The sequence below is a fragment of the Loxodonta africana genome, chromosome 18, assembly GCF_030014295.1.
Source record: "Loxodonta africana isolate mLoxAfr1 chromosome 18, mLoxAfr1.hap2, whole genome shotgun sequence".
In the NCBI taxonomy this organism is placed as follows: domain Eukaryota; kingdom Metazoa; phylum Chordata; class Mammalia; order Proboscidea; family Elephantidae; genus Loxodonta; species Loxodonta africana.
In genome coordinates, this window is record NC_087359.1 from 66989461 (window position 1) to 67013644 (window position 24184).

At 47.5% G+C, this 24184-nt stretch overlaps 1 protein-coding gene across 3 annotated transcripts in view; it reads left to right on the forward strand.

Moving 5' to 3' along the window:
- The window catches only part of SLC13A5 (solute carrier family 13 member 5), a 30963-nt gene extending 11346 nt beyond the window's left edge, over positions 1 to 19617 (forward strand). For 2 of the 3 annotated variants that reach the window (XM_003416854.4, XM_010596521.3), the window contains exons 5-12: positions 468 to 636; positions 1953 to 2075; positions 6319 to 6534; positions 11187 to 11287; positions 12125 to 12243; positions 14308 to 14469; positions 18059 to 18196; positions 19384 to 19617. In XM_003416854.4, the coding sequence (XP_003416902.1) occupies positions 468 to 636; positions 1953 to 2075; positions 6319 to 6534; positions 11187 to 11287; positions 12125 to 12243; positions 14308 to 14469; positions 18059 to 18196; positions 19384 to 19515 (1160 nt within the window). In that variant the 3' untranslated portion in view covers positions 19516 to 19617. The remainder of the gene's footprint in view (positions 1 to 467; positions 637 to 1952; positions 2076 to 6318; positions 6535 to 11186; positions 11288 to 12124; positions 12244 to 14307; positions 14470 to 18058; positions 18197 to 19383) is intronic. The other variant, XM_003416855.4, reaches the window with a different exon arrangement.
- Positions 19618 to 24184: the final 4567 nt, after the last annotated feature.

Genomic DNA, 24184 nt, shown 5'->3' on the forward strand with positions numbered 1-24184 from the left:
GACACTCACCCCTCCTCCTGATTTGGGGGGAACCACGTGAATGCAGAAGCAAGACATTGGGGGGCCCTGAAAAGAGCCAGATCTTTCTAATATGAGAGAACACTTAAGGTGGACTTGGTTGCCCCAAGACAGGTGGTGGTGATGGGCAGGAGCTCCTAGATGGAGAAGCAGCTTGAGCAAGAGAGAGGAGCTGGGAAAGAAAGGGCATGGGTCTTGACGAGCTGAACTTGGATGGAGTATCGAGGATTGTTTGGGAAGTCATGTGGAGTGACTTTGGGAAGACAGGTGGGTCCAGACTCAAGTTTGGGCTGGAGGATGAGGAAAGCAAGTGAAAGGATCTAGACGGGATGGGTGGGGTACCCCAAACTGCAGGTTAGCAGCAGAGTTGGGACTTGAGGTGAGTGGGCAGCTCCCAGGACTGGCTCAGGCCTGCATGCCTCATCTAACAGCCCATGTGCCCACCGCAGGGAACCAAGTGATTTTCGAAGGGCCAGCCATGCAGCAGCAGGAGGACAAGGACAGGAAGAGCATGTGCAAGGCCATGACACTATGCGTGTGTTATGCGGCCAGTATCGGCGGCACTGCCACCCTGACTGGGACAGGACCCAACGTGGTGCTCCAGGGCCAGATGCATGAGTGAGTCACCGGTCACCGGCCACACCTTCTAAAGTGGGCTCTGGGGTGGAGGACCAATCCTCCTCTCCCTCCCCACAGCTGGGCCCTGGGGAGCCCGGCAGGGGTGGGAAGGTGTGTCCCCCTCCAGCCTCCAGCCCCGGGACCCCTGCAGCCACTCAGAAGTCCTCAGAGAGGGTAAGGGCTGATGACCGTCCACAGACCTAGTGGGTAGGTTAAATAAAGGCCAAGCTTGCTTTCTGCCCTGGCTGAGTCCTGTCTTTCTTCCCTGGACTCAGGATGCTCAATCTGAGAGGGACTATGTATTGATTTCTGAGCTGAAGTCATGGAGACGACGACATATTCTCAGACGACGGGTCCTTGGTTCAAACTTGGCAGAAACTGTTAGTTGCTGCTGAGTCAACTCCAATTCATGGTGACTTTATGTATAACAGAATATGAAATGTTGCCCAGTCCTGTACCAGCTCCATAATCATCGGCATGTTTGAGTCCATTGCTGTGGCTATTTAGTGCCTTCCAACCTAGGGGGCTCATCTAGCACTCTCTCGGACAATATTCTGTTGTGATCTGTAAGGTTCACATCGGCTAATTTTCAGAAGTAGATCCTCAGACCTTTCCTCCTAGTCTGTCTTAATCTGCAAGCTCCTTTGAAACCTGTCCACCATGGGTGACCCTGCTGGTATTTGAAATACCAGTGGCATAGCTTCCAGCGTCACAGCAACACACAAGCCACCACAGTATGACAAACTTTGGTTGTTAATGTTGAGGGTCCTATGATATCAGGAATCCATAGATGGGATAAAGGGCTGGGAGTCAGGTCACTTATTGCTCACCATCTCGTTCACTATAGCTGCGTTAACTGACCTTGGGATGGTGTGACTTTCAAAGGCAATTAGCCCTTGTGAAGCCCCAGGTAGACCACAGAGATGGTTTGGAGCTTTCCAGACTTGGCCACTAAGGGACACAGGCCATGAGGACCCCAGTTCTCATGGCCTTGTGCTCAGCTGGGCTAGGATCACAAAAGTGAGAGAAATCAGGACCCTGCCCGTGGGGAACTCATGGTCTCAGGTGCTAAAACGTTCCAGTCAGGTATATAAATGGATTAATTGAGATATGCACAAAGGGAGCACAAATCAGATGGCACCTGTCCTGAGCAGGCAAGAGCCCTGTGCAGGGGTGGGAAGGGCAGCTGGCATGGAGCCGGGAGGTGGAAGGGACAGGCCTGGAGCCTGGCTGGGGGGAAACTTGAGGGGCCAGCAGCCAAGCGGTAACCTCAGCTCTCCACAGCTCAGCTTCTAAGCCAGTGTTTCTCCTTGCAGATTGTTTCCTGACAGTAAAGACATTGTGAACTTTGCCTCTTGGTTTGGATTTGCCTTCCCCAATATGCTGATAATGCTGCTGCTTGCCTGGCTCTGGCTCCAGTGTTTTTTTATGAGATTCAAGTAAGTCTGAGCTGCTTACAGAAGAGTCTAATCAGGCCATGGCCCTGCTGAAAAGCCCTCAGACTCAGCAGGCGAGTCAGTGAAGTTCACGTCTGGCCCTGACCTAGATCTCCAGCCTCATTTCCCACTCATCGGCCTCCCAGTTCTGGCTGCCCCAGGCTGCTCACTGTGTCTTTGCACATGCTGTTCCCTCTTCCTGGAATGCCATTCCCTACCTTCTCTTCCTACCTCCTCAGCCTTCAAGGCTCAGTTCAAATGCTGTTTCCTCAGCAACACCTTCTCTGGCTTTTTCCCCACTCCCATTCCATCTCAGAAGAATTGGTCCTTGGGGTTGCCCCTAGGCATATCATAGCCCCATCACTGGTACCCATACTCATGTTCCAGTGCCATCCATCCCCTGACGAGGAGCTCCTCAAGGACAGGGCCTGTGCTCAGTCCTCTCTGACCCCAGCACAGCTCCCAGTGCAGGGAGAAAGAGTACATGTGTTTGTAACCAGTGCCAAGTCTGCATTGCTGGACAAACTTCCACTTGGCTGCCTGTGCCCACTGGGTCAGGTCACAGCAAACCTCCAGTCATGTCTAAATCAATCTCAACTCCAACATTTACCAATTGCCTACAATGTTCCTAGCACATACCAGGTTCTGGGAAGTTTACCTTCCTATTCCCAGCACCCTGGCAGTTCACCAGAATCAACCTTGACAGCAGCCAGACTTTGGACAGAAACCATGCAGCGTGGCTGGCAAACCCCTATGAAGAATTGTTGTTATTTTAAATCCAGGAATTCTATCTGTGGTGCAAAGGTGGTCTTCTCATGGGGGGATAGAAAGTGCTTATCCATGAGCTATGTGCTTGGTGCCTTCATGGACAGGGAGCTCACACTAAGTAAAACACAGGGGAGTATGCAACCAGAGGGGAGAGACCTCAGAGCTGCCTTTAAAAATTGTTATAAAGAATCAAGACAGTTGTCATCATCGTCATGATAATAATAGGCATTCCTGGCACGCCACTCCACTCTGACCTGTGCACAAGCCCCACGTGGAAGGGAAGCTGCGTGGTTCGGACAGCGGCTGCCTTTGCCCTGCGTCCTGCACCTGCTCCTTGACTGTCCTGCTCACTTGCTCACGTCCATGCTTAAGGCCTCTCAGGTGACCTGACCCCAACCTGTTGCAGGCTGCAGGCAGGCATCTGTGTCTTCTCAAGGAGTAATAGTAATAATGATGAACAACATTTACTGAGCTCATTATACACTAATGAGCGCTGCCATTAGAGTGTGCCAGACACTCTATTATGCACTTTACATATAAAAAACCCAAAACCACACCTGTTGCCATTGAGTGGATTCCGACTCACAGCGACGCTATAGGACAGAGTACGTTTCCAAGGAGTGCCTGGTGGATTCAAACTGCCGACCTTTTGGTTAGCAGCCATAGCTCCTAACCACTACACCACATGAACCTAATTAATCTTCCCAACAACCTGTGAGGTAGGTACTGTTATTATGCCCAATTCACAGACAACGAAACTGAGGCACAGAGGGTTTAAATGAGCTATGCAGGGTTGTCTAACTTGGAAGTAGTCGAACTGATATTGGAACCCAGGTAGTCTGGCTCCAGCACCTGTACCCTTAAGCCACTACATTACATCTCCTCTTGAGGGTACCAGGAAACCCTAGTGGCATAGTGGTTAAGAGCTATGGCTGCTGACCAAAATGTTGGCAGTTGAATCTACCAGGCACTCCTTGGAAACCCTGTGGAGCAGTTCTACTCTGTTTTATAGGGCCACTATTACTGGGATGAGTCAGAATTGACTTGATGGCAGTGGGTTTGATTTTTTGGAGTTTGAGGGTGCCAAGGGTTGCTGCCCTTGATGCCTTCAGGCACATGCTGTCCAGGCTCCCTGCCGATCAAGAAAAGCTGATGGGGGGCATGCCAGGCTGGGCAATGGACAGCTTCAGGCTCTTGACACACTGGTGCCAGGTGGACAAGTGTGGCCTCCCTGTCAGCATGGGGGCTGCCCTGGAGGCCTGAAGCTGAGTGAATTTCATCAGAGAGCAAGAGGCAGAGGGGCTGACCTGGCTCCAAGACCACGAGGGCACCATCAGCCTCCTGTTTGGCCTGATGTGAACGCCAGGGCCCAGGGTGCTCACAGCCCAGACCCTGAAGCTGCTGTTCACCCAGCCTGGCACGTTATCCCCCATCAACTCCTCCTGGCTGGCAGGGAGCCTGGGGAGTATCTGCCGAGTCCAAAGTGCCGAAGCTGCTGCCCGGCCGCAGCCCTTCCTGACCTGCCACTCTAGCTGAGGTGGGCCTCATCACCCAGACGTGGAGCATAGTGGGACGGGGTGGGGAGTGGGGTGGCTCCTGCGCAGCCTCGTTTAGATCCCAGAGCAGGGAGAGAGAGGACAGCTTTTCACACTCAGCCTGAACGGCAGGAAGCGTAGGGGATGCCATCTGGTCCAGGCCACGTCCTGCCACACACCAGGACCTGGTGAACCCCACCCTTTGTGGCCTCCTGGACCACCCCACCTGAGGCAAGCAAGCACCTGTCTCAGATGCAGGAAGCACCTGTACTGTCACGACGTCTTGCCCTTCCTCAAATCCCTCATCTGGATGGTCATGGAGAACAATGTCAGGGTCACTGCCTCTAGCCTGATCCAGGGAACCTGTATCTTCCTGAGTTTATGGCCAGCTTCCAAGGCCACATGCAGCCCAAGGGGCCACAGAGCCCCAGGATCACCAAGGACTACACAGAATGTTAAACCAGTATGGCCAGTTGTTTTCAAGTCGGCTCTGACTCATGGTGACCCCATGTGTGTCAGAGTAGAACTGTGCTTCCTGGGGTTTCCAGTGGCTGGTTTCTCAGAAGCAGATCACCGGGCCTTTCTTCCAAAGAACCTCAGAGTGGACTCAAACCTCCAACCTTTCGCTGAGCAGCCAAGTACATTAATTGTTTGCACTACCCAGGGACTCCACATAGGATATTACTGCTGGCTTATGCCCAACTTTCCTAACCAGACTAGCCTCCTGAAATAGGGACGAGGGTTCTTCTGAGCCCCTGCCATACAGAGACATGCGGGGGCTCAAGGATTCCTCCACTTTTCCTTCGCTCTGCAGCATATTCTGCCCAAGTTCACTAGCATCATGGTGAAGGCCATGCTGCAGCAGAAAGACACTTGGGTCCCCACACATCCACCAGAGCTCCCACAGGGAAACTGGATTCACATGCTTGCAGATGGAATTAATCCAGGGATAAGCATGAAGCTGCTTCATGTAAGAGGGCCCTGAAGGCTTGGGGGCCCCACCAGGTGGAGATACATGCATCAGATGACAGGATATATACAATACAGCCCCACAATCTGGAGCCTCTGTGAGTGTCGGGGACATGTAGCCAGCACCAGCGTGGCCTTGGGCTCCAAGGTCACTTGCTCCTTATCCTGGAAATCTGAAGCCCCTCGCCTTGTCTCAGAGTCTCTAGAATGACAAGGGCCAGCAGATGGGTGCTTGGTAGAGCATGGACCATGAAGCCAAGGGGGTGAGGACAGAGGGTCCCTTCCACGCCAGCAGTCATCTCTACTACATCCTGTGAGGTAGGTTAGGCAGACGAGACGGAGGCAGGAAGAGTAAAGGAGGGCCTTGCTCCAGGCCCCATGTCAGCAGGGGGACACCGCCGCAGTCCTGCCACCTTCTGCTGCACCACATGCAGGCATCCCCACGGCCAGCCTGAGCCACCCATCTGCTCCGCCATTCGAGACTTGTCGCTCTCTTCTCCTTTCTTTCACCATTTTGGCCATTTTAAGTGCAGAATTCAGTGACATGAATTACAGTTACCATGTTGTGCAACCGTCACCGCTATCCATTTCCAAAAGTTTTCATCGCTCCAAATGGAAACGCAGTGCCCATTAAGCAGTGACTTCCGGTTTCCCTTCCTGCCCATCCCTGGTGACCGCTAACAAATTTTGGTCTCTATGTATTTGCCTGTTGTAGATCCTTCCTATAAATGGGCTTATACAATACTTGCTCTTTTGTGACCGATTTGTTTCACTTAGCATAACGTTTTCAAGGTTCATCCACACCTTAGCACATCATTTCTGCTTACGGCTGAATGCTAGCCCACTGTATGTATACCCCAGACTTGGTTTATCCACTCATCTGTTGATGGACTGTTTCTTATGTTTTTTACTCTCTAGTTTTAAAAAATCCTGGGGCTGTTGATGGACTGTTTCTCATGTGTTTTACTCTCTAGTTTTAAAAAATCCTGGGGCTGTGGAATAGAGAGGGAGAATACCGAGAAGGCCGCCTATGAGGTACTGCAGGAGGAATACAGGAAGCTGGGGCCCTTCTCCTTCGCCGAGGCCAGTGTCCTTCTCTGCTTCCTGCTGCTGGTGGTCCTGTGGTTCTCCCGCGACCCTGGCTTCATGCCTGGCTGGCTGGCCATCGCTTGGGTGGAGGACAAGACCAAGTAAGTTGTTCATTCTGCAGAGCCATCTGGGTTAGTTCCATGGTGTCTAAACGCTGCCGTTTAGACAGAGGGATGTCCAGGGCACTGGACACAGAGGGATGTCCAGGGCACTCGTGCTTGGTTGGAGCAAGTCCTCTGCTCTGGAGTTGGGTTTCACAGAGCATGCTGTTGGTTACATGAGTCACTTCTTTCTCACCAATCTTCATGAGAAGACCACAGATGTGTTCCTGGGCCATTCCCTCTTCCCTAACAGGCTGAGCAGAAAATACTTGGCCAGGCAGGGTAGCCAGGGCTGTGATACAGAGAGATTTGTTGGGGGGAGGGGGAGGCTCACAGAGCTTTGGTTTCTAAATCTCAGCTGTGCCATCTTTCCTTTTTTGTTTTTCTTGAGACCCAGGCAAGTCATTCCCAGGACACATATCCAGAATCCAGAAGCTTCTTTAGACGTAGACTTAGCAAAAGGGGGTATCTGTAGTTTCTCTCCCAGCTAAGAGGATGTCAAAATGGAAGAAAGGTTCCATTCTAGTACAGGCAGAAGATGTGGGTGGGGAGATGGCTGCTTGTGACTGGTTATTCCATTTGGAAGGTCTGGTTGGGTCAGTACCAAAGTCCTGGTTATGTGTGGGAATAATCACAAATACCACCTGTTCTGACACCAACTACCAGACACCCGATCAACATAAATCAAAATCCCTACTTTTCACTTCTCTGTTCAATTCTGCCAGCAGCTACACATGTAGCACTTCTTCCCCTGACCCCAACCCCCCTGTTAGGTCAGAGCTCACAAGTTACAGGACACACCATCCTCCAGACTGCCAAGTAGGCCCAAGACTTCAGATGCCAACTGCAAGCACAGGACCCCCTGGGCTCCCTCACTTCTGGCCTGTTAGCTACAAGTTCAGGGTTACCTCTACCCCTCAGGATACCAGCCACAAGCTCAGGGGTTCATTTCAAACTCCCCTCACTTCTTTTTTTATTTTTTAAGTAATATTTTATTGTGTTCTAAGTGAAAGTTTACACAGCAAATTAGATTCCCCTTTAACAATTTTTACACAAATTGTTCCCTGCCGTTGGCTACAGTTTTTACAATGAATCAGCATTCTCATTATTTCCATTCTGTTGGTTCTGTTTCCATTGCTCTAGCTTCCCTTGCCCTCCTTGCCTTCTCATCTTAGCTTTTGGGTAACTGTTGACCTTTTGGTCTCATACAGTTAATTTTTAAGGGAGCACATTTCTCACGGGTGATACTGTTTATTTTATAAGCCAATCTATTATTTGGCAGAAAGGTGGCCTCCAGAAATAACCAGTTCCAAGTTAAAAGGGTATCATAGGGTGATAGTCTCAGGGGTTCCTCTAGTCTCTATTGGTACAGTAGGTCTGGCCTTTTTTGAGGAATTTCAGCTTTCTTCTACATTTTTCTGCCACTCTATCTGGGACCTTCTATTGTGTCCCTGGTTAGAATGGTCAGTAGTGGTAGCCGGGCACCATCTAGTTCTTCTGGTCTCAGATTAGAAGAGGCTCTGTTTCGTGTGAGCTTTTAGTTCCGTGGGCTAGTTTCTTCTTTGAGCCTTTGATTTCCTTCATTCTCTTTTGCTCCATATGAATAGAAACCAGTACTTGTTTCTTAGATGGCCACTCGCAAGTTTTTAAGACTCTAGACGCTACTCATCAAAGGATAATGTAGAACGTTATCTTTATGAACTATGTTATGCCAGTTGACTAAGTTATCCCCTGAGACTGTGGTCCCAAGCATTTTGACCTGGTAAACCAATCCCGTGAGTTGTTTGGCTATGTCTAGGAAGCTCTGTAACTGTGCCTCCTATGTGGTTTATTATATATGTGGATATACATGCAGCACACACAAACGTGTGTACATATGCCTACAGATACACCTGTATGTGGACCTGCATTTACTCACATATGCTTTCCTGTACACATATATGCATCCTTATCCACCTACGTAACCACACACATTTTTTGTTGTTTTTACTGTTGTTGCAAAATTGTGTATGTTGGGTTTTTTTGGGGGTATAGCATTTACTGAAATTTTCCCTTTTTCTCGTGTATTTCTTAGTGTCTTTACTTACCTTGGTCAAATTGTGCTGACTTCACCCATATTTGGGATTGCCTTTCCCATCACCAAAAGTAACAAATATCTACTATCTAAAAAGCGATTCCTCTTCCCCTTCCCTCTTCTCCCACCCCTGGTAACCATCAAAGAACTTTGCTTTCTGTGTGTATACCGAGCCTCGATTTTTTATGATAGTGGGACCGGACAGTACTGTCTTTCTGTGGTTGACTTATTCACTCAACAAGATGTCCTCCAGATTCATCTATGTTATAAGATGTTTTGCAGACTCATCATTATTGTTGTTTAGTATTCCATTGTATGTATGTACCACAATTTGTTGATCCATTCATCCATTGATGGGCACTTAGGTTGTTTCCATCTTTTTGCTATTGTGAATAATGCTGCAATGAACACAGGTGTGCATATGTCTATTTGTGTCACTGCTCTTATGTCTCTAGGATGTATACGTAGGAGTGGGACTGCTGGATCATAAGGTATTTCTATTTCTAGCTTTTTGAGGAAGCACCATACTGTTTTCTATAGTGGTTGTACAATTTTACGCTCCCACCAGCAATGGATAAGTGTTCCAATCCTCCCACAACCCTACCAGCATTTATTATTTGCCCCCCTCACTTCTGACCTCTGGTGTCCACTACTCTGTTGGGTTTGATAATTTGCTGGAATGACTCACAGAACTCACAGAAAGTGCTATATTTATGATTACAGCTCTGTTATAAAGGATGCAAAGCTAGATCAGTGTAAAGAAGAGATGCATAGGGCAAGGTCTAGGAGGGTTTTGTGTCCCAAAGAGGGTGTGTCACCCTCCTGAGAGCAGATATTTATCACCAACCAGGAAGCTCATGGGGAGTCAGCATCCATAGCTTTATTGGCGGTAATGCAAACTCCAGCCCCTCTCCCCTGAGCTTGGTCAATATGAGCCGAACACAAGGTATTTCACAGTGAGTAGATCTGGTCTGGCCAGCCTCTACCCCAGGCCATCTCTTCACCTCACTGGCATATCCTGTTAGTGAAGTGTGGTCTGGAGTCCTTATCATTGAACACACTTAAATTCCAAGGTTTTTTTAGAGACCATATTTCAGAAACCAAGAGCAAAGACCAAATTCTTCGGGTAAGGTTAAATTCTAAGCCCCACATTGGTGAACCCAGAATTCTAGAGAATCTGGTCAAGAAGGGGTCACAAAGTTCACTCATGGAGCAAGGTGGGCCTAGAAAGAGGGAAGTAGGCTGCTCAAGACTGCTGCTCAAGACTATCCAAAATTGGTGGCAGAGCCAGGCCAAGAATGTGGGTCTCTCAGTTTCCAACCAGAACTCAGTTTACCAGCCATTCCTGATCTGGCTTTTTGGACTCCAGCTTTCATACCCAGTTGATCTTGCTTATTTTGTTTATTTGTACTTTTTCTTGTATTGGGAGCCCCAGTGGCACAGTGGTTAAGAGCTTCATTGCTAACCAAAAGGTCGGCAGTTTGAATCCACCAGCCGCTCCTTGGAAGCCCTGTGGGGCAGTTCTACTCTGTCCTATAGGTTCACTATGAATTAGAATGGACTCGAAGGCAACAGGTTTGGTATTTTTTTTTTCTTTTATTGAGGTGAAATTCACATAAGATTAACCATTTTAGAGTGAACAATTCAGTGGAATTGAATACATTCACAATGTTGCGCAACCACCACCTCTAGTTTCAAAACGCTTTCGTCACCCCAACAGAAAACCCCACATCTATTAAGTAGTCACTCCCTATTCTCCCTCCTCCCCGCCCCTGCCCCAAGGCCCTGGCAACCACAGTCTGTGTTCTGGCTCTAAGGATTTGCGTGTTCTGGACACTTCATATAAATGGAATCATACAATATATCGTGTCTGGCTTCTTTCACCTAGCATAATGCTTTCCAGGTTTATGCCTGACATAGCATGTATCAGTACTTCATTCTTTTATATGGCTGAATAATATCCCATTGTCTGTACAGTCTACATTTTGCTCATCCATTTATCTGCCGATGAACATTAGAGCTGTTTCCACCTTTTGGCTACTGTGAATAATGCTGCAATGAGAGCATTGGTGTTCACCTATCTGAGTCCTTGTTTTCAAGTCTTTTGGGTATATACTTCAGAGTGGAATTACTGGGTCATGTGGTAGTTCTAAACTCTAAAATGCAGTGGTTAAGAGCTCAGGCTGCTAACAAAAAAGTCAGCAGCTTGACTCTACCAGCTGCTCCTTGGAAACCCTACAGGGCACTTCTACTCTGTCCTATAGGGTCACTATGAGTTGGAATCGACTCGACGGCAATGGGTTTAGTTTTTTTTTTTTTTAATGGTAATTCTATGTTTAACATTTTGAGGAACTGCCAAACTTTTCCACAGTGGGCGCACCATTTTACATCCCCACCAGCAACGCATGAGGGTTCCAGTTTCTCCGTCAACACTTGCTATTCTCTGCGTTTTTTTTTGAGCTTGCACCTTTATGTATGAGCACTTAGACGCAGAACTGTTGGAGTTAGGACAGATTTGTTGAAGGACTGTCAAGTTGGCTGAGCCGGGCTAAAATCTTGCACGTTCTTCCCCTTCTAGGTATGCCTCTGATGCCACCGTGGCCATTTTCGTGGCTGTCTTACTCTTCATTGCGCCTTCACAGAAGCCCAAGTTCAACTTCTGCAACCAGTCTGTGGAAGGTAAGAGTCCTGTCTTGACTGCCCAGTCATTGGTGGCAAAGGAGGTAGAAAATTCCATCCTATTCTAGAGGACTCGCTAGACTCCAAAAGCCTAGGGAGAGGGTGTTTTTCAAGACTTCCCTGGATGTTGTGTAAGGCAAACCTCTTCTTTTGCTTTTAAAAATTTGAAAAATTTTTTATTATTATAAGGGGAACAGAAAAATGTTTTAAATTCCTCCTAATGCTGTCACTATGTTTGTCTTCCTGCTTCCTCTCAGTTTTGTTCATACATGCGTATATTACATGGTTATAATCAAAACACACACCATTTGAATCCTGCTTTTTTGCTTGTTTCTGCTCGGGCTTACACTATAAACATTTCCCACTACTGCTATAGTCTTCACATTTATATTTTCTCATAACTGCATTATACTGCCTTGAGGGGCTATAGGCGCTCTTCTGTTATGAAACATTTGGGTTGTTTTGAATTTTTCATTATTATAGTGTTTCCTTGTGCATTGCTTTATCTTTGAGGTTATTTCTTCTTTAGGATAAATTTATAGGAGTGATATTGCTGGGTAAAAAAGTATACATGTTTTAATGGCTCTTAAAATGTATTGCCAAATTGCTTCCAAAAACGTTGTACCAATTTATAATGCCATGAGAAGTGCATATTGTAGTTTTACCATTTCCTCTCCAGTAATGGATATAATCATTTTTGTAAATTTTATCTAATGTACCAGGTATGAGGTGGTACCTGGTTATCCTTACTGGCTTTTCTCCTCTTAATTTTCTCTCTTTTGCTTTCTAATGCTGCTCCAGGTTGTGTATATGTGTGTTTTTATTTTTTCTTCGCAGAAAGGAAAACCCCATTTTATCCGCCTGCACTGCTGAATTGGAAGGTGGTCCAGGAGAAAGTGCCCTGGGGCATTGTACTTCTGCTGGGGGGCGGATTTGCTGTGGCCAAAGGATGCGAGGTAACTTCTCCAGCCCTGGGCTGCCCACAGCCCTTTTTTCACCAAGAGGATGGCCAAAGAGTGCTACGTATTCCTCCACTCCACCCCTGGGCTGCGCTTGTGTGTTTCTGTGTTTGTCTTTCTCGTAACTGCAAATTCTTTGAGGACAGGGACTCTGTCTTGTCACCCAGAAACCCTGCACCAAGAATAGTGCCTGGAATGGAGAAGGTACTCAGGAAAATTTGTGGAGTGATTGCAGCAATGAGTGACTAAGTGATCCTGGTTGGCCAAGAGAGGCAAAGGACGTTGTCAGGGCCCGTTTGGGGTTTGGTATAGGTTTTCATCTTTCTCTTCATAGGCAATAAGAATCTCTGGTCATTTATGCTAGGAAAAGCTTTTTTTCAAGTCCTTGTGAATACTTTCACCATTAGCTTTGGTTCTTCTTGCTGAATTCTTTGTTGATACGGTTACCATTTTTAAAATTTGCTCTAGCTAAGTAGCAGCGTAAGAGGAGAGGAACAACTTTTGGGAGAAAAACCCAAACATGTAACTTACTTTACCCCCATTCCTGTCTCTCCTAGGGAAAGAATGAGCCAGAGGGAGGGGTCAGACAGCTTGGTGCTGTTCCTTCCACCCACCCACTTTTTCATCCGGGAATAGAATGTAATAGACAAACTTGGTCTACTTTGTTATTGTTGTTTCTTCAACTCTAGGAGAGAGCTTCGTGCATAATTGGTACATAAATATTTTTGGATAACGAATGTATCCTTCTAGTCACCTATTCATCCACCTTCTGTTCATTCATTCATTTACCAAACATTCCTATCATGCCCTTAATGTGAGGTCAGACATAGGGATTACAGAGGTATTGAGATATGGCTCCTGTTCGTGAGGGCTTTGGGAAGGGAACATTTTAGGAACAAGTGACACATGAGCAAAGGAAAAAGTATGATGTGTGTAGCTGAGGAACAGCGAAGATGAGGCTGGTGAAGCTAACAGAAGCTACTTCACTGAGGACCCTGGATTCACAATAGGGATCATAGATTTTATTATGAAGGCAATGGGCAGCCACAGAAGAGTTGAAGCCAGGCAATATGTGTACTAACTGTTTCATGAGAAACTAGTTTGTTCTGTAAACCTTCATCTAAAGTACAATTAAAGAAAAAAAGGGAGGGGGGGTGCTGAAGCCAGGGAGTGACTTGGTTAGATCTGCACTTGAGAAAAATCACTCTGATGGCTTAAGTAGAGGTCTGGGCAAGGGATTGAGGGAGAAGCAGTAGGCAATTTATAGTCTTCATCTAACTCAGTCCCAGAACATTTGACTCCATGGACCATTCTCTCCTATTTCCCCTCTTTCTTTGGCTCCCCAAGATACAACTTTCTCTTAGTTTCCTTCTGTTTCTGCACACCCCTCTTTGCTGACTTTTTCTCTGTTCTTCCTTAAAGGTGAGTGTGTCTTCAAGGCTCTGTCCTTGTCCTCTTCTCTGGTCACCTTTCATTCTCTCCATGGAAAATATCTTCTGAGCCCCACACCTCAAATCTAAATCCCAAATTTCTGGCCCAGATCACTCTCCTGAGCTTTAGGAACTATAGGACTGAAAGGACGAGATAGACATGACATGTTTTGGGTGAATTGGTGATGACTAGGTGCAAGAAATGAGGGGACAGAGACCCCAGCATGACTTCCAGCCTTTTGGCTTGGACAGAGGTGGATAATAAGTCCATTCACCAAGCTGGGGAGACCAAGAAGAGAAATAGATTCTCGGCTAGAGAGAATAAATTCAGGTTGGGACATATTGAGTCTGACAGGCTCATGGAATATGTGGGTAGAAATTTCTAGAAGGCCTACTGATGTTTAAATCTGGAAAGTAGATCAACTGCCTGGAAACAGATTTAGGAGACAGCAGAATGAGGATGGTGGTTGAAATTATGGGGATGGATGAGATCCCCAATGGAACGCATGCAGAGAGAGAATCAGAAGTGGAGGACAGGCTGATCTCCCTGAAGATAGATGAGGGCCCCTCCTGGCCCTGGAGGAACTGTAAGCCAGTAGCCCAGAGTGACCCCCCTCTCAATGCTTCCCAGGCCTCCGGGCTGTCCGAGTGGATGGGGAAGCAGATGGAACCCTTGCACACAGTACCCCCAGCAGCCATCACCTTGATCTTATCCTCGCTCATTGCCATGTTTACTGAGTGCACAAGCAATGTGGCCACCACCACCTTGTTCCTGCCCATCTTTGCCTCCATGGTAAGTAGCCCTCCTGGGGACTTGGGGAGCACCCTTAGGCATCATTTCATAGGAAGCTGTCAACTGGTGAACATGTCCTGGGTCCCTAGAGAGACAGTGATATCAGGGGATAGAGCTCGACTAGGCGTTGGAGCCCTGCATCTGGCCCTGCCATGGACTTACATGCCCTTGATGACACTGGTCCTACCCTCAATGCTTTCTGGTTCTTCTTTGCATCCCCCCCTGCTGACCAAAGCATCAAGCATGGATCAGGTGCCCACACTTTATTTTATAAATGTAACTGAATTATTTTTCAAGCCAAGGATACAAGATTTATGCCAAGGAGGAGTGGGCAAATGACCTGGGGAAATGACAGGGGGTCTCTGAGGGTGTGAGCACATATGTGTGGGAAGAGTGCAGAGCAGTGGAACACTGCTGGCTGGGACCTATAGGAAGGGGTCTTAGGGGAAGGTAGGGCTTGTAAATAGGTGAGACAGCAGAAGGCATTCTGGGAAGATGGAGCAGATCAACTAAAGGAAATTGAGTGCGTGATTGAGGATTCCTAGAAGGCTTGCTTGGCAAGCACAGGGTTCTGATAGGGGATCAGCAGGAGATGAGGCCAGAGAGGTAACTGGTGGTAATGGAGGGGGATTACTGAATGCTAGGCTAAAGAGTTGTATTTTATAGGAAAGTATGTTTTGGGGGGTTGAGAAGAAAACAGAGCTTATAGGAAAACTGTTTGTGATTTTTCTTGCATTTTCTTCTGCCATTCATCACAAGGTGGAATAGAATGAACCCTGGGCTTACAGTCAGAAGACCTGACTTCTTCAGCATGGCACTTAAGTGACAAACTAGCAAGACCAGTGAAGACAGTTAGGCTGAGAGGTGGCTTATGGAACCTCCCCCCATTCTAAGAGGAACTCTTCCCAGCACTGTGCTCAGGGTCAAATAAGATGATAGCTATGAAAATCCTTCGTAGATTGCAAAAAAAAAAAAAAAATGCATGGGAGAGGTGGTTGCTGTTATTCTGGAGTTTGGAGACTGACTTATAAGGGGTCCCACCACAGGATTTAACTTGGTAAATTTCCACTCAGCTGCCTGGGCGTCCACATGGAAGGGGTTCCAAGGGAAGGTGAAAATGTTAAAAATAGCAAGGTGGCTCTGTTTCCTCCTCTCCTGAGCAGCTGCCCACACACATGTGGAGGAGCTTCTTTGGACGCTGGGATGCAGTGATGATGCCCCCTCGTCACCTGTGAAGGCCCTGCGTTGTCATCTCCAGCCCTAGCATTGAGCACCTAGGGCTCCAGGCCAGACAAACGCAGGCTTTACCCCAAGGGAGGGCGTCCCTGGGTGGTGCAAATGGTTAAGCGCTCATTTACTAGCCAAAAGGTTGGCAGTTTGAGCCCACCTGTATGCACCTCAGAAGACAGACCTGGTGATCTGCTTCTGAAAGATCTCGGTCTTGAACACCCGATGGAGCGGTTCTACTCTGCACATACAGGTCACCACGAGTCAGAATCGACTCGATGGCAACAGGCTTGGTTTTCTTCTGGTTTATCCAAAAGGAGTGGCCAGGCCCTTTGAAAATAAGATGTTCTAGAACTAGAAACCTCAAGTAAGAATCTCCACAGCTACCTCCAAGGCCCCCACTCCTTCCTCAGCACCCACTTGTAGGGAAGGAAAAGGCGGTGGTGACTCAGCCGGGTCCCAGAGGAACGTGGCATGCATACGCGTGTGTGTCACCCATGGCCAGGACAAGATGGGGGTGGAGGTGGGAGAGGGGGATCAAGAGACAGACTGGGCACCTGCCTGGGACATCTTGGTTACACCCAAACAACCTTTTCAGAGGGCTATTTAGCAATAGGAACCATAACCTTAAACCTGCTCATATCCTTTGGCTCAGCAATTACACGTCTAGGAATAGATCGTACAGAGATCATATATTATAATGATGTACATCACAGATTATTTATAATAAAAAGTATAATAGGGGATTGGTGAAATAAATGATTTTTTGAAGTTGAAAATGTAACACACATCATCAAAAAAAAAAAAAAAAAAAGGCAAACAAACCTGTTGCCGTTGAGTCGATTCTGACTCACAGCAAACCTATAGGACAGAGTAGAACTGCCCCATAGGGTTTCCAAAGAGTGCCTGGTGGATTTGAACTACCGACCTTTTGGTTAGCAGCCAAGCTCTTAACCATTGTGCCACCAGGGCTCCATAATACATACCCGTAAACCCGTTGCTGTTGAGTCGATTCCGACTCATAATAATACATACATATGGTTAAAAATGTCTAATAATACAAATGAGTATATAGGCCTTAATCCGCTAGCCTCTTACCTAGAGACGAACTCTTATTAATTTCTTAGGTGTCTTTCCAGATACATTACACACATACGTATTCTTTTAAAACAAATGGAATCACTCTATTATCCTATTCTGCACCTTAATTTTTTAAAAATCTAACAATAGATCTTGGAGATCTTTCCATATTAGTACATAAGTCTACCTAACTCTTCTGTACAGCTCCATAATAGTTCCTCGTTTGTATACACTGTATCCTATTAACCATCCTGTTACTGATGGCCACTGAGTCTGTTTCCTGTGGTTTGCTGTTACAATGTTGCAAGAAACATCTTCACATACATGTCTTTGCTCATGTGCATGAAAATCTGCATGATAAATTATTAATTTTGATAGATATTGATAATTGATAGATAGTACAACTATTAAGATATCATTCATTCATTCAAGAAATATTTAATGAGTGCCTACTCTGCTAGGCACTGTTAAATGTGGCTGGATTTTAAAATGAAGAGTAAAAAGATGGATACAAAGTTCCATATGCCTATTCATCCCGAATGTGCTTAAAGATACACACATGCGTAGATGCATGCGTAGATGAGAAGGCTGGGCCCTGCCCTCTAGGCACTCTGAGTCTGGCAGGACAGACATGCGCATCTAGCCTCTAAAATGAAGCTGAGCACACACATGGGCTGCGGGAGACTGGGAGAGTCAGTGCAGTCTAAGCACCCAGCACAGCCTCTGAAGCATGTTGTTACTACCCGAATAAAGTCAGCCCCTGACTCATGGCAATCCCATGATCGGACGTTGTGATCCACTGGAAGTAGACACCAGGCCTTTCTTCCTTGTCCATCTTAGTCTGAAAGCCTCCCTGAAACCTGTTGAGCATCATAGCAACATGTGAGCCTCTACCAACAGACGGGTGGCGACTGCCCATGAGGTGCACTGGCTGGGAATCAAACTTGGGTCTCTGATCTGGAAGGCAAAAATTCTACCACTGAACCACTTGCCCCCTCTGGCACATAAAAAAAGAAAAAAAATTTTTTTTTTTTTTAGCTGGTGTTTAAGAAATACATGTTGAATGCACTGAGGGGGTTCAGAAAGGCCTCCCAGAGGAGGTGCCTCTGAGTTCAGCTGTGAGTGTTCAGTAGAGTGATCTGCCAGACACATGGTGCGGGGTAGAGGAGCCGGCAAGAAAGGCCCCGGGTGGAAGGGTGCACGGTGCATCCAGTAATGCTTTTCAGAATGATGGCCTGTATTTTCCGTATCTGTGACGTTGCAGTGCTGTGTTTTTCCCCAGTCACGCTCCATTGGCCTCAATCCACTGTACGTCATGCTCCCCTGTACTCTGAGTGCGTCCTTTGCCTTCATGTTGCCTGTGGCCACCCCACCTAATGCCATCGCATTTGCCTACGGACACCTCAAGGTTTCTGACATGGTAACACAGCTGCTTTTATTTATTCCTATCAGACTATGATGCTTTTCATAAAGGATGCTCCATTTATTAATGATACGTGAGTTTCAAAGTGATGCCATGAGATTTGAGAATGGCACTGGATGCCCAAATCTCTAAGTCATTCTTTGCATTTACAATGTAGATTTTCTTTTTTATCCCCTACACAGATTATTCTGTTTCCCAAGGATGAGCAGTGGTTTATAGGCTCTTCCACCTGGAGAAGCCCATGCATCCACCAGGGGTGCCCTCCATTGGGCGCTTGGGAGGGGTGGAGGTGGGAGGACCACATGGCCAAGGATAGACTTCACAAACTAGCAAGAACCAGACAGGAAAGTCAGGAGGGGCAAAGCTTAGATTGGGGGAAAATGCTAACATCAGTTGAAGAGACTTGTAGAGGTGTCCGAAGGGGTCGAAGCAAAGAGGGGGACAGAGACCCACTGCTTGGGGAAGAATGGTGCCTTGGAAACAGATACAGCCACAGGCAGAACTTCTGGTGCCTGGTTTGGTTTTATCACCTCTGATGAGAGGAGAAAGCAGCTTTCCAGCTCTGGGGCAGGGACAAGGCAAGTGTACAAACCTGGGAGGTCATAGCCTCTGGTGGGTATCTTTGGGATTCCATGGAAAACTTCCATAAAGGGGGAAATGGTAGATTCCAGAAACTATGGGCTGCAAACTTGATTCCAATCTCCAGTAACAAATCTCCAACATATTTTTAAAGCAATGGTTAATAACATTAAGAAAGAACAGAGAGCAGGCATCAGAAAGAGCCAGTGGAGGTTCACAAGGAACCCAGCAGGTTCTCATGAAAAGGTTAGAGCTGTGGGTAAGCCCTGGACTTAGAGTCAGACTCCCAGTTACGGCACCAACAGCCTGGAGCTGCCACCTGGTCTCACCTCATCTCACCTCCCCAAGGCCCAGTTTTCCAAATGCTAAAATGGGCATAGGGAAGCCATCTGTCCTGCCCACTTTCCAGGGTTGCTCTCGGTGGGCACAAAGTTGCTTTGTTGGGAGGTGGAGCAAGCAGAGAGTGTGGCACAGGGAAGGCGAGGCCCAGAAAGCCTGTCCTTCATGTCCTGCCCTGAGAGGCCTGGTTCCCAGTGTCCTGTTTGTCCTTATTGGACAGCCCAGGCTGACCCGAGGGTGCTGACTCTGACTCTGTTTTTGTCCAGGTGAAAACAGGAGTAATGATGAACATCATTGGAGTCTTCTGCGTGTTTTTGGCAGTCAACACCTGGGGGCGGGTCATATTTGACTTGGATCATTTCCCTGACTGGGCTAATGTGACACATATTGAGACTTAGAAAGAGCCACAAGACCCACGGATCCAACCTCCACCCTCCTGAGGACTCCTGAACCTTCCAGCACACCTTGCAGCAGAGCTTTGCTGTTTACAGCCCACTGTGACCCAATGATGCCCACACCTCCAAGCCCAAACTCAGAGGTGGGGATGGGCAGCTGGAGGGCAGGCTTCGAAGTCAAAGAGAGCCCCTGAAGAGGCTGCTAGTTCCCATTTTCCTAGGGGCTCTGCCGTCATCTCTTGGGACAGGTAGGCTGCAGAGAGACTCAGCCTCCAGCAGCCACTACTCTGGCCCAACATAAGGCTCTGGTTTCCACTTGCTTAGTTCCAGGATAGTCTGAACGGGAATCAGATCCCCAGGCTGGGAGGTGAGAAAACTAACTCCCAGCGCCCATACCTCTTCCAGCTCACCTTGGGCTGCCTCAGATCATCTGTCACTCTGAAGGGGAAAACCCAGACCAGGGATAGAACATCAGGTCTTGGGCAGCTTCCTGCTGGTGGAGGGAGAGTGGAAATCAGAGCATCCTTGGAGATTCCTGGAACTACTTGTATGGAACCATTGCCAAAGGATGAGATGCGAGTTGATAACTTCAGGATGACTCCTCTCTTCCCGCCTGCAAGGCACCATTGGCTACCTTGTTCCCGTTCGCCTTATTCCATTTTAATTGACAATTTGGACCCCATTCCCAGCTCTCCAGTGAGGTCCTTCAACCGCTAGGTCCCTTGGTTGTCTGGGCCAACATTTGCTAAAATCCGCTGGATGGGGCCCTCTGCACCCTTTTTCTCCCAGGTAGGTCAGTTTGGCTCTCCTGAAAGATGCTATGCCTGCCACCTCCACACAGCTGAGATCACACTCTGACTTTGGGCAGTGATGGCTCTTTTGGAGCCACAGTGGGGTATCTAGGTCCTCTCTCACCTGCAGGTCCAGGGCGGACACAGCCGTTAAATGCCAATTGCAGGGTCGTCACTTCAGAGTTGTCTATCATGCTAGAGTGTGAATTCCCCTGGGGAAAGCCTTCCTTTTGCTGAGTGGCCTTCACAGCAATGCCTAGGGGCTCACTGGTAAATGGGCACTACTTGGCAGTCCCCAAGAAGACAGCCCCTGCCCATGAGGGAATCTACCTGATATTACTGGGGCAAAGACTACAGAGTGGCTGCGGGAAGATGAGCCTCAGAAATCCCCATGAGAGAGAGAGATGAGAGAGGATCAGCCCCCAGCCCTGTTTTCCTTCCTTTTTGTGCTGCTCGGGAAGAGAGGCAGAGGCAGAAATATGAGGTCAATTGATGGCATTTTTCAGGGCAGGAGAAAGTGTGGGAACCTAAGGAAACCCTACCAAGGACCAAGTATGTATCTGGTTTCCTTCGGTGGGATGATTCCTGACCCCACCATCAATGTCTTGCCCTTGTTAAATCCTTTGTCTTCCATGGAAAGTTACAGCGTGTTGACTCATCTCTGGTTTTTGGCCATTGTCTCTGTGTGTGTGTGTGTGTGTGTGTAGGATGGAAGAATGAACTACTACTCACTGCCTGCCTTCTGTGTGCCAGACCTTCCCCTGGTGCATCCACTAGCTATCTCATTCAAACTTGCAGCAACCATATAAGATAGGCAGGTGTTACTACCCTTGTTTGTCTCATGAGGAAACTGAGGCTCAGAGAAGTCAAGTGATATGTCCAAAGTTATACATCAAGCTAGTGGCAGCTAGGGTTCCAACCCAGATTTCTGACCCCATGTCTATGCCATGTTCTTTCTCTAACCTTTAAGAGCTTTGGCTTTGTAGGGCTTATGGCGGAGAGCAAGTCCACCCCAAGGCCCTGCCTGGTCAGGAAGGACCACCAAACAAGAGTCCCTTTCTGTTGCCTCCTCTGAAGTGGGCTCAGAACAGTGTTAGATGAGATAGGATTAGTCCTTGCCCTGAGAAGCTAAGTTTGGTTGGGGCGAGCAGTATGAAAATGGCTACCTCCTCCCTTAACCACGGTAGAACTCATGCCTGGCTTCCATCTTAAAAACTAAACCCATTGCTGTCCAGTGGATTCCGACTGATAATGACCCTATAGGACAGAGTAGAACTGCCCCCATAGAGTTTCCAAGGAGCAGCTGGTGGATTCAAATCATCGACCTTTCAGTTAGCAGTCAAACGCTTCAACCACTGTGCCACCAGGGCTCCGATTCCATCTCACCCACCCCTTTATCACTGCCCTCCACATGGCTGCTATTGACACACTGAGGGCTCCTGAGGGCTTTGAGTGCTCACTGGGTCCAGTGCTGGCACTAACGCTGAGCCAGAGTAGGCTATTATAGATGTGATTGATAAATAAATGATTTATCAGTGTGATCAGTTGGGTGCACACGTGGTGCTGGTGGGTGAGGCCAGTGAGTAAATGACTACATAGATAAAGAAGTAGTCAGCTTGAAAAATAGGTAGTCTGAGACTGCTAATTTTTTTTTGACATTAGTTTTTAGTTTGAGCTAACTAGCCACTTTCCTGCCCTTTGAAAACACAGATTAGTACCCCTCAACCATGACTGCAAAATATATTAACTTGGGGACTTTGAAAAGCTATTGATGCCTGATTCTGGTTTAGTTGGTCTGGAGAGCAGCCTGGGCATCAGGATTTTTAAGATCTTCCCAGCTGATTCTAAACTGCAGCCAAGGTTGAGAACTACTGACTTAATTCATTATTATGAGGCCTGAGACCAGTGTAGGTTTGTATGGAATTTCAGGGTACCACAAATAACGGTAGGAATATGGTTTGTCAGACCAATGTGAGGTAGGCACTGAAGGATGAGTAGGACTTGCCAAGTGTGACAGGGAGAATGTGGTGGAATGGATGGAGAACCCTATCAGACACCATCTGGTTGAGGGCTGACAAGAAAACTGGGTCGAAGACTTCAGGAGACCAGAACTCATGGCTGAGGAGACTGACCAAAGCCTGTTTCTAAAAAACTTCTCTAGTTGGCTAGAGGTAGTTACAGAAATAGTAATGGTCTGTGGCAATTAGGAATGCTTTTGGCTGCAAATAACAGAAAACGTAGCTAACAGTGGCTTAAACCATAAGGTCATTTAATGTTAACAAGAAGCCTGGAGGTAGAGAGTTGCTGTTATTGGTCCAGCAGCTCATTCAGGCCACCAAGGACTCTGGTTCTATCATCCACTCTGCCATTCTAAGGGTATCGAGCTTTTACCCTCATGCTACATACACATCTGCATTCAAGGCAGGAAGAAAGGGGTACAGAGCAGAGCAATGATGGTACCAGAGCTTTTCCAGAAGTCCCCAAGAGACTTCCATTTATGTCTTACTGGCCAGAATTGGGTCACATGTCCAGTCGTAGACCAATCATTGACAAAGGGGAATTAGAATACCTGACCTAGCTTGAACCAATTAGGACTTATCCCTTGGGGTTGGGGGACTGGCCTACTTCTGAAATCAACAGCTTTCATCGCACTATAAAATCTGGGTTCTGGCAGGAGAAAAGAGAGGAAACTAATGAGAAGGTGATGAACACTGTTTGCTGTCATGACCCTTTTTAAGGTCCACTCCACTTCCAGCTTCTTGAGAGGATTCCTTTCCATGGAGTTCAGTAGAAACATGTTCCTAGGTAGGAAGAGAGTACATGGTTGTCTGGTCAAGGGCTTTAGCTCTGTCTCCAAATCCCAAAGGCAAGGCCTCCTCTAGGAGGCTCACTGAGCTGAAACTGAGACTGAGAGACTAGAGTTGGAGTCAGGGTACGAGCTTGGTCTTGACATCTGACACTGAACAAGTCATTCCATTCTCTGGGCCTCAGTTTTCATCATGAGGGGCTGGACCAGAGGGTCTCTAAGGGCCTTTCCCAGAGTCATGGATTCCCTATCCCAATTGACCCTTGCTCTCCTTGGACCAAATGCAGTCCCCATCCCCAACCCCATGCTGTCTCAGCTCAGAGCCTATTACACAGACCCACCCCCTGCCCCCATCTAGGTCTTAGCCATTTACTGCAGGCCATCTCAGACCTTTTTCCCACCAATATTTTGCATCTTACATTTTGCGTAGAGGTTATACACATGACCCTTGCTTTCTCTCTTCTTAGTATTTGGATCAGACATTTGGGCCCAAGGTTAGCTGAACACAGAATTCTGATAAGGACTGCTCTCTTACTTTTTGCCAGTGAACTATGACTCCACAAGGATTCTATGTATTCCAAAGGTCAGGGTGTGAGTCTCCTTATCTGCTCATCCCTGGATTGGGAACTCCTGAGGGCAAGCCACAAGTCTCCCTGTTCATCCCAAACTGAAAACTTCCTTAGGGAAGAAACTGGGCCTCGTCCTCTGACAGGGCCAGTGAGCAGGGTATCTCCCCAGGGCAGGCAAAGTCCTCTCCTCCCCATGATTTCTCACACGCTAGCAAAAATAATGGATAGTGAGATATTTGCTCCTAACTCTGAGCAGAAATCAGCTCACTAGCACCAAGTCCAGTCCTTGAAATGAATAAGGACAGTCACAGCTGAGAGACCTTAAGGGCATTTTCTTACTTGTGGGAATAAAGACCAAATGCTGGATTGTCTGGTTAAAAAACATACCTGGAGGTCCTATTCTGAGCCCAGAATGCCTTCTTCCAGGTACTCTCTCCCATTAGTCCCATAGCCTCTTAAAAGCCTTGTTTCTGAGCACATCAGTGAAGCTTTTTATCAACGCACAC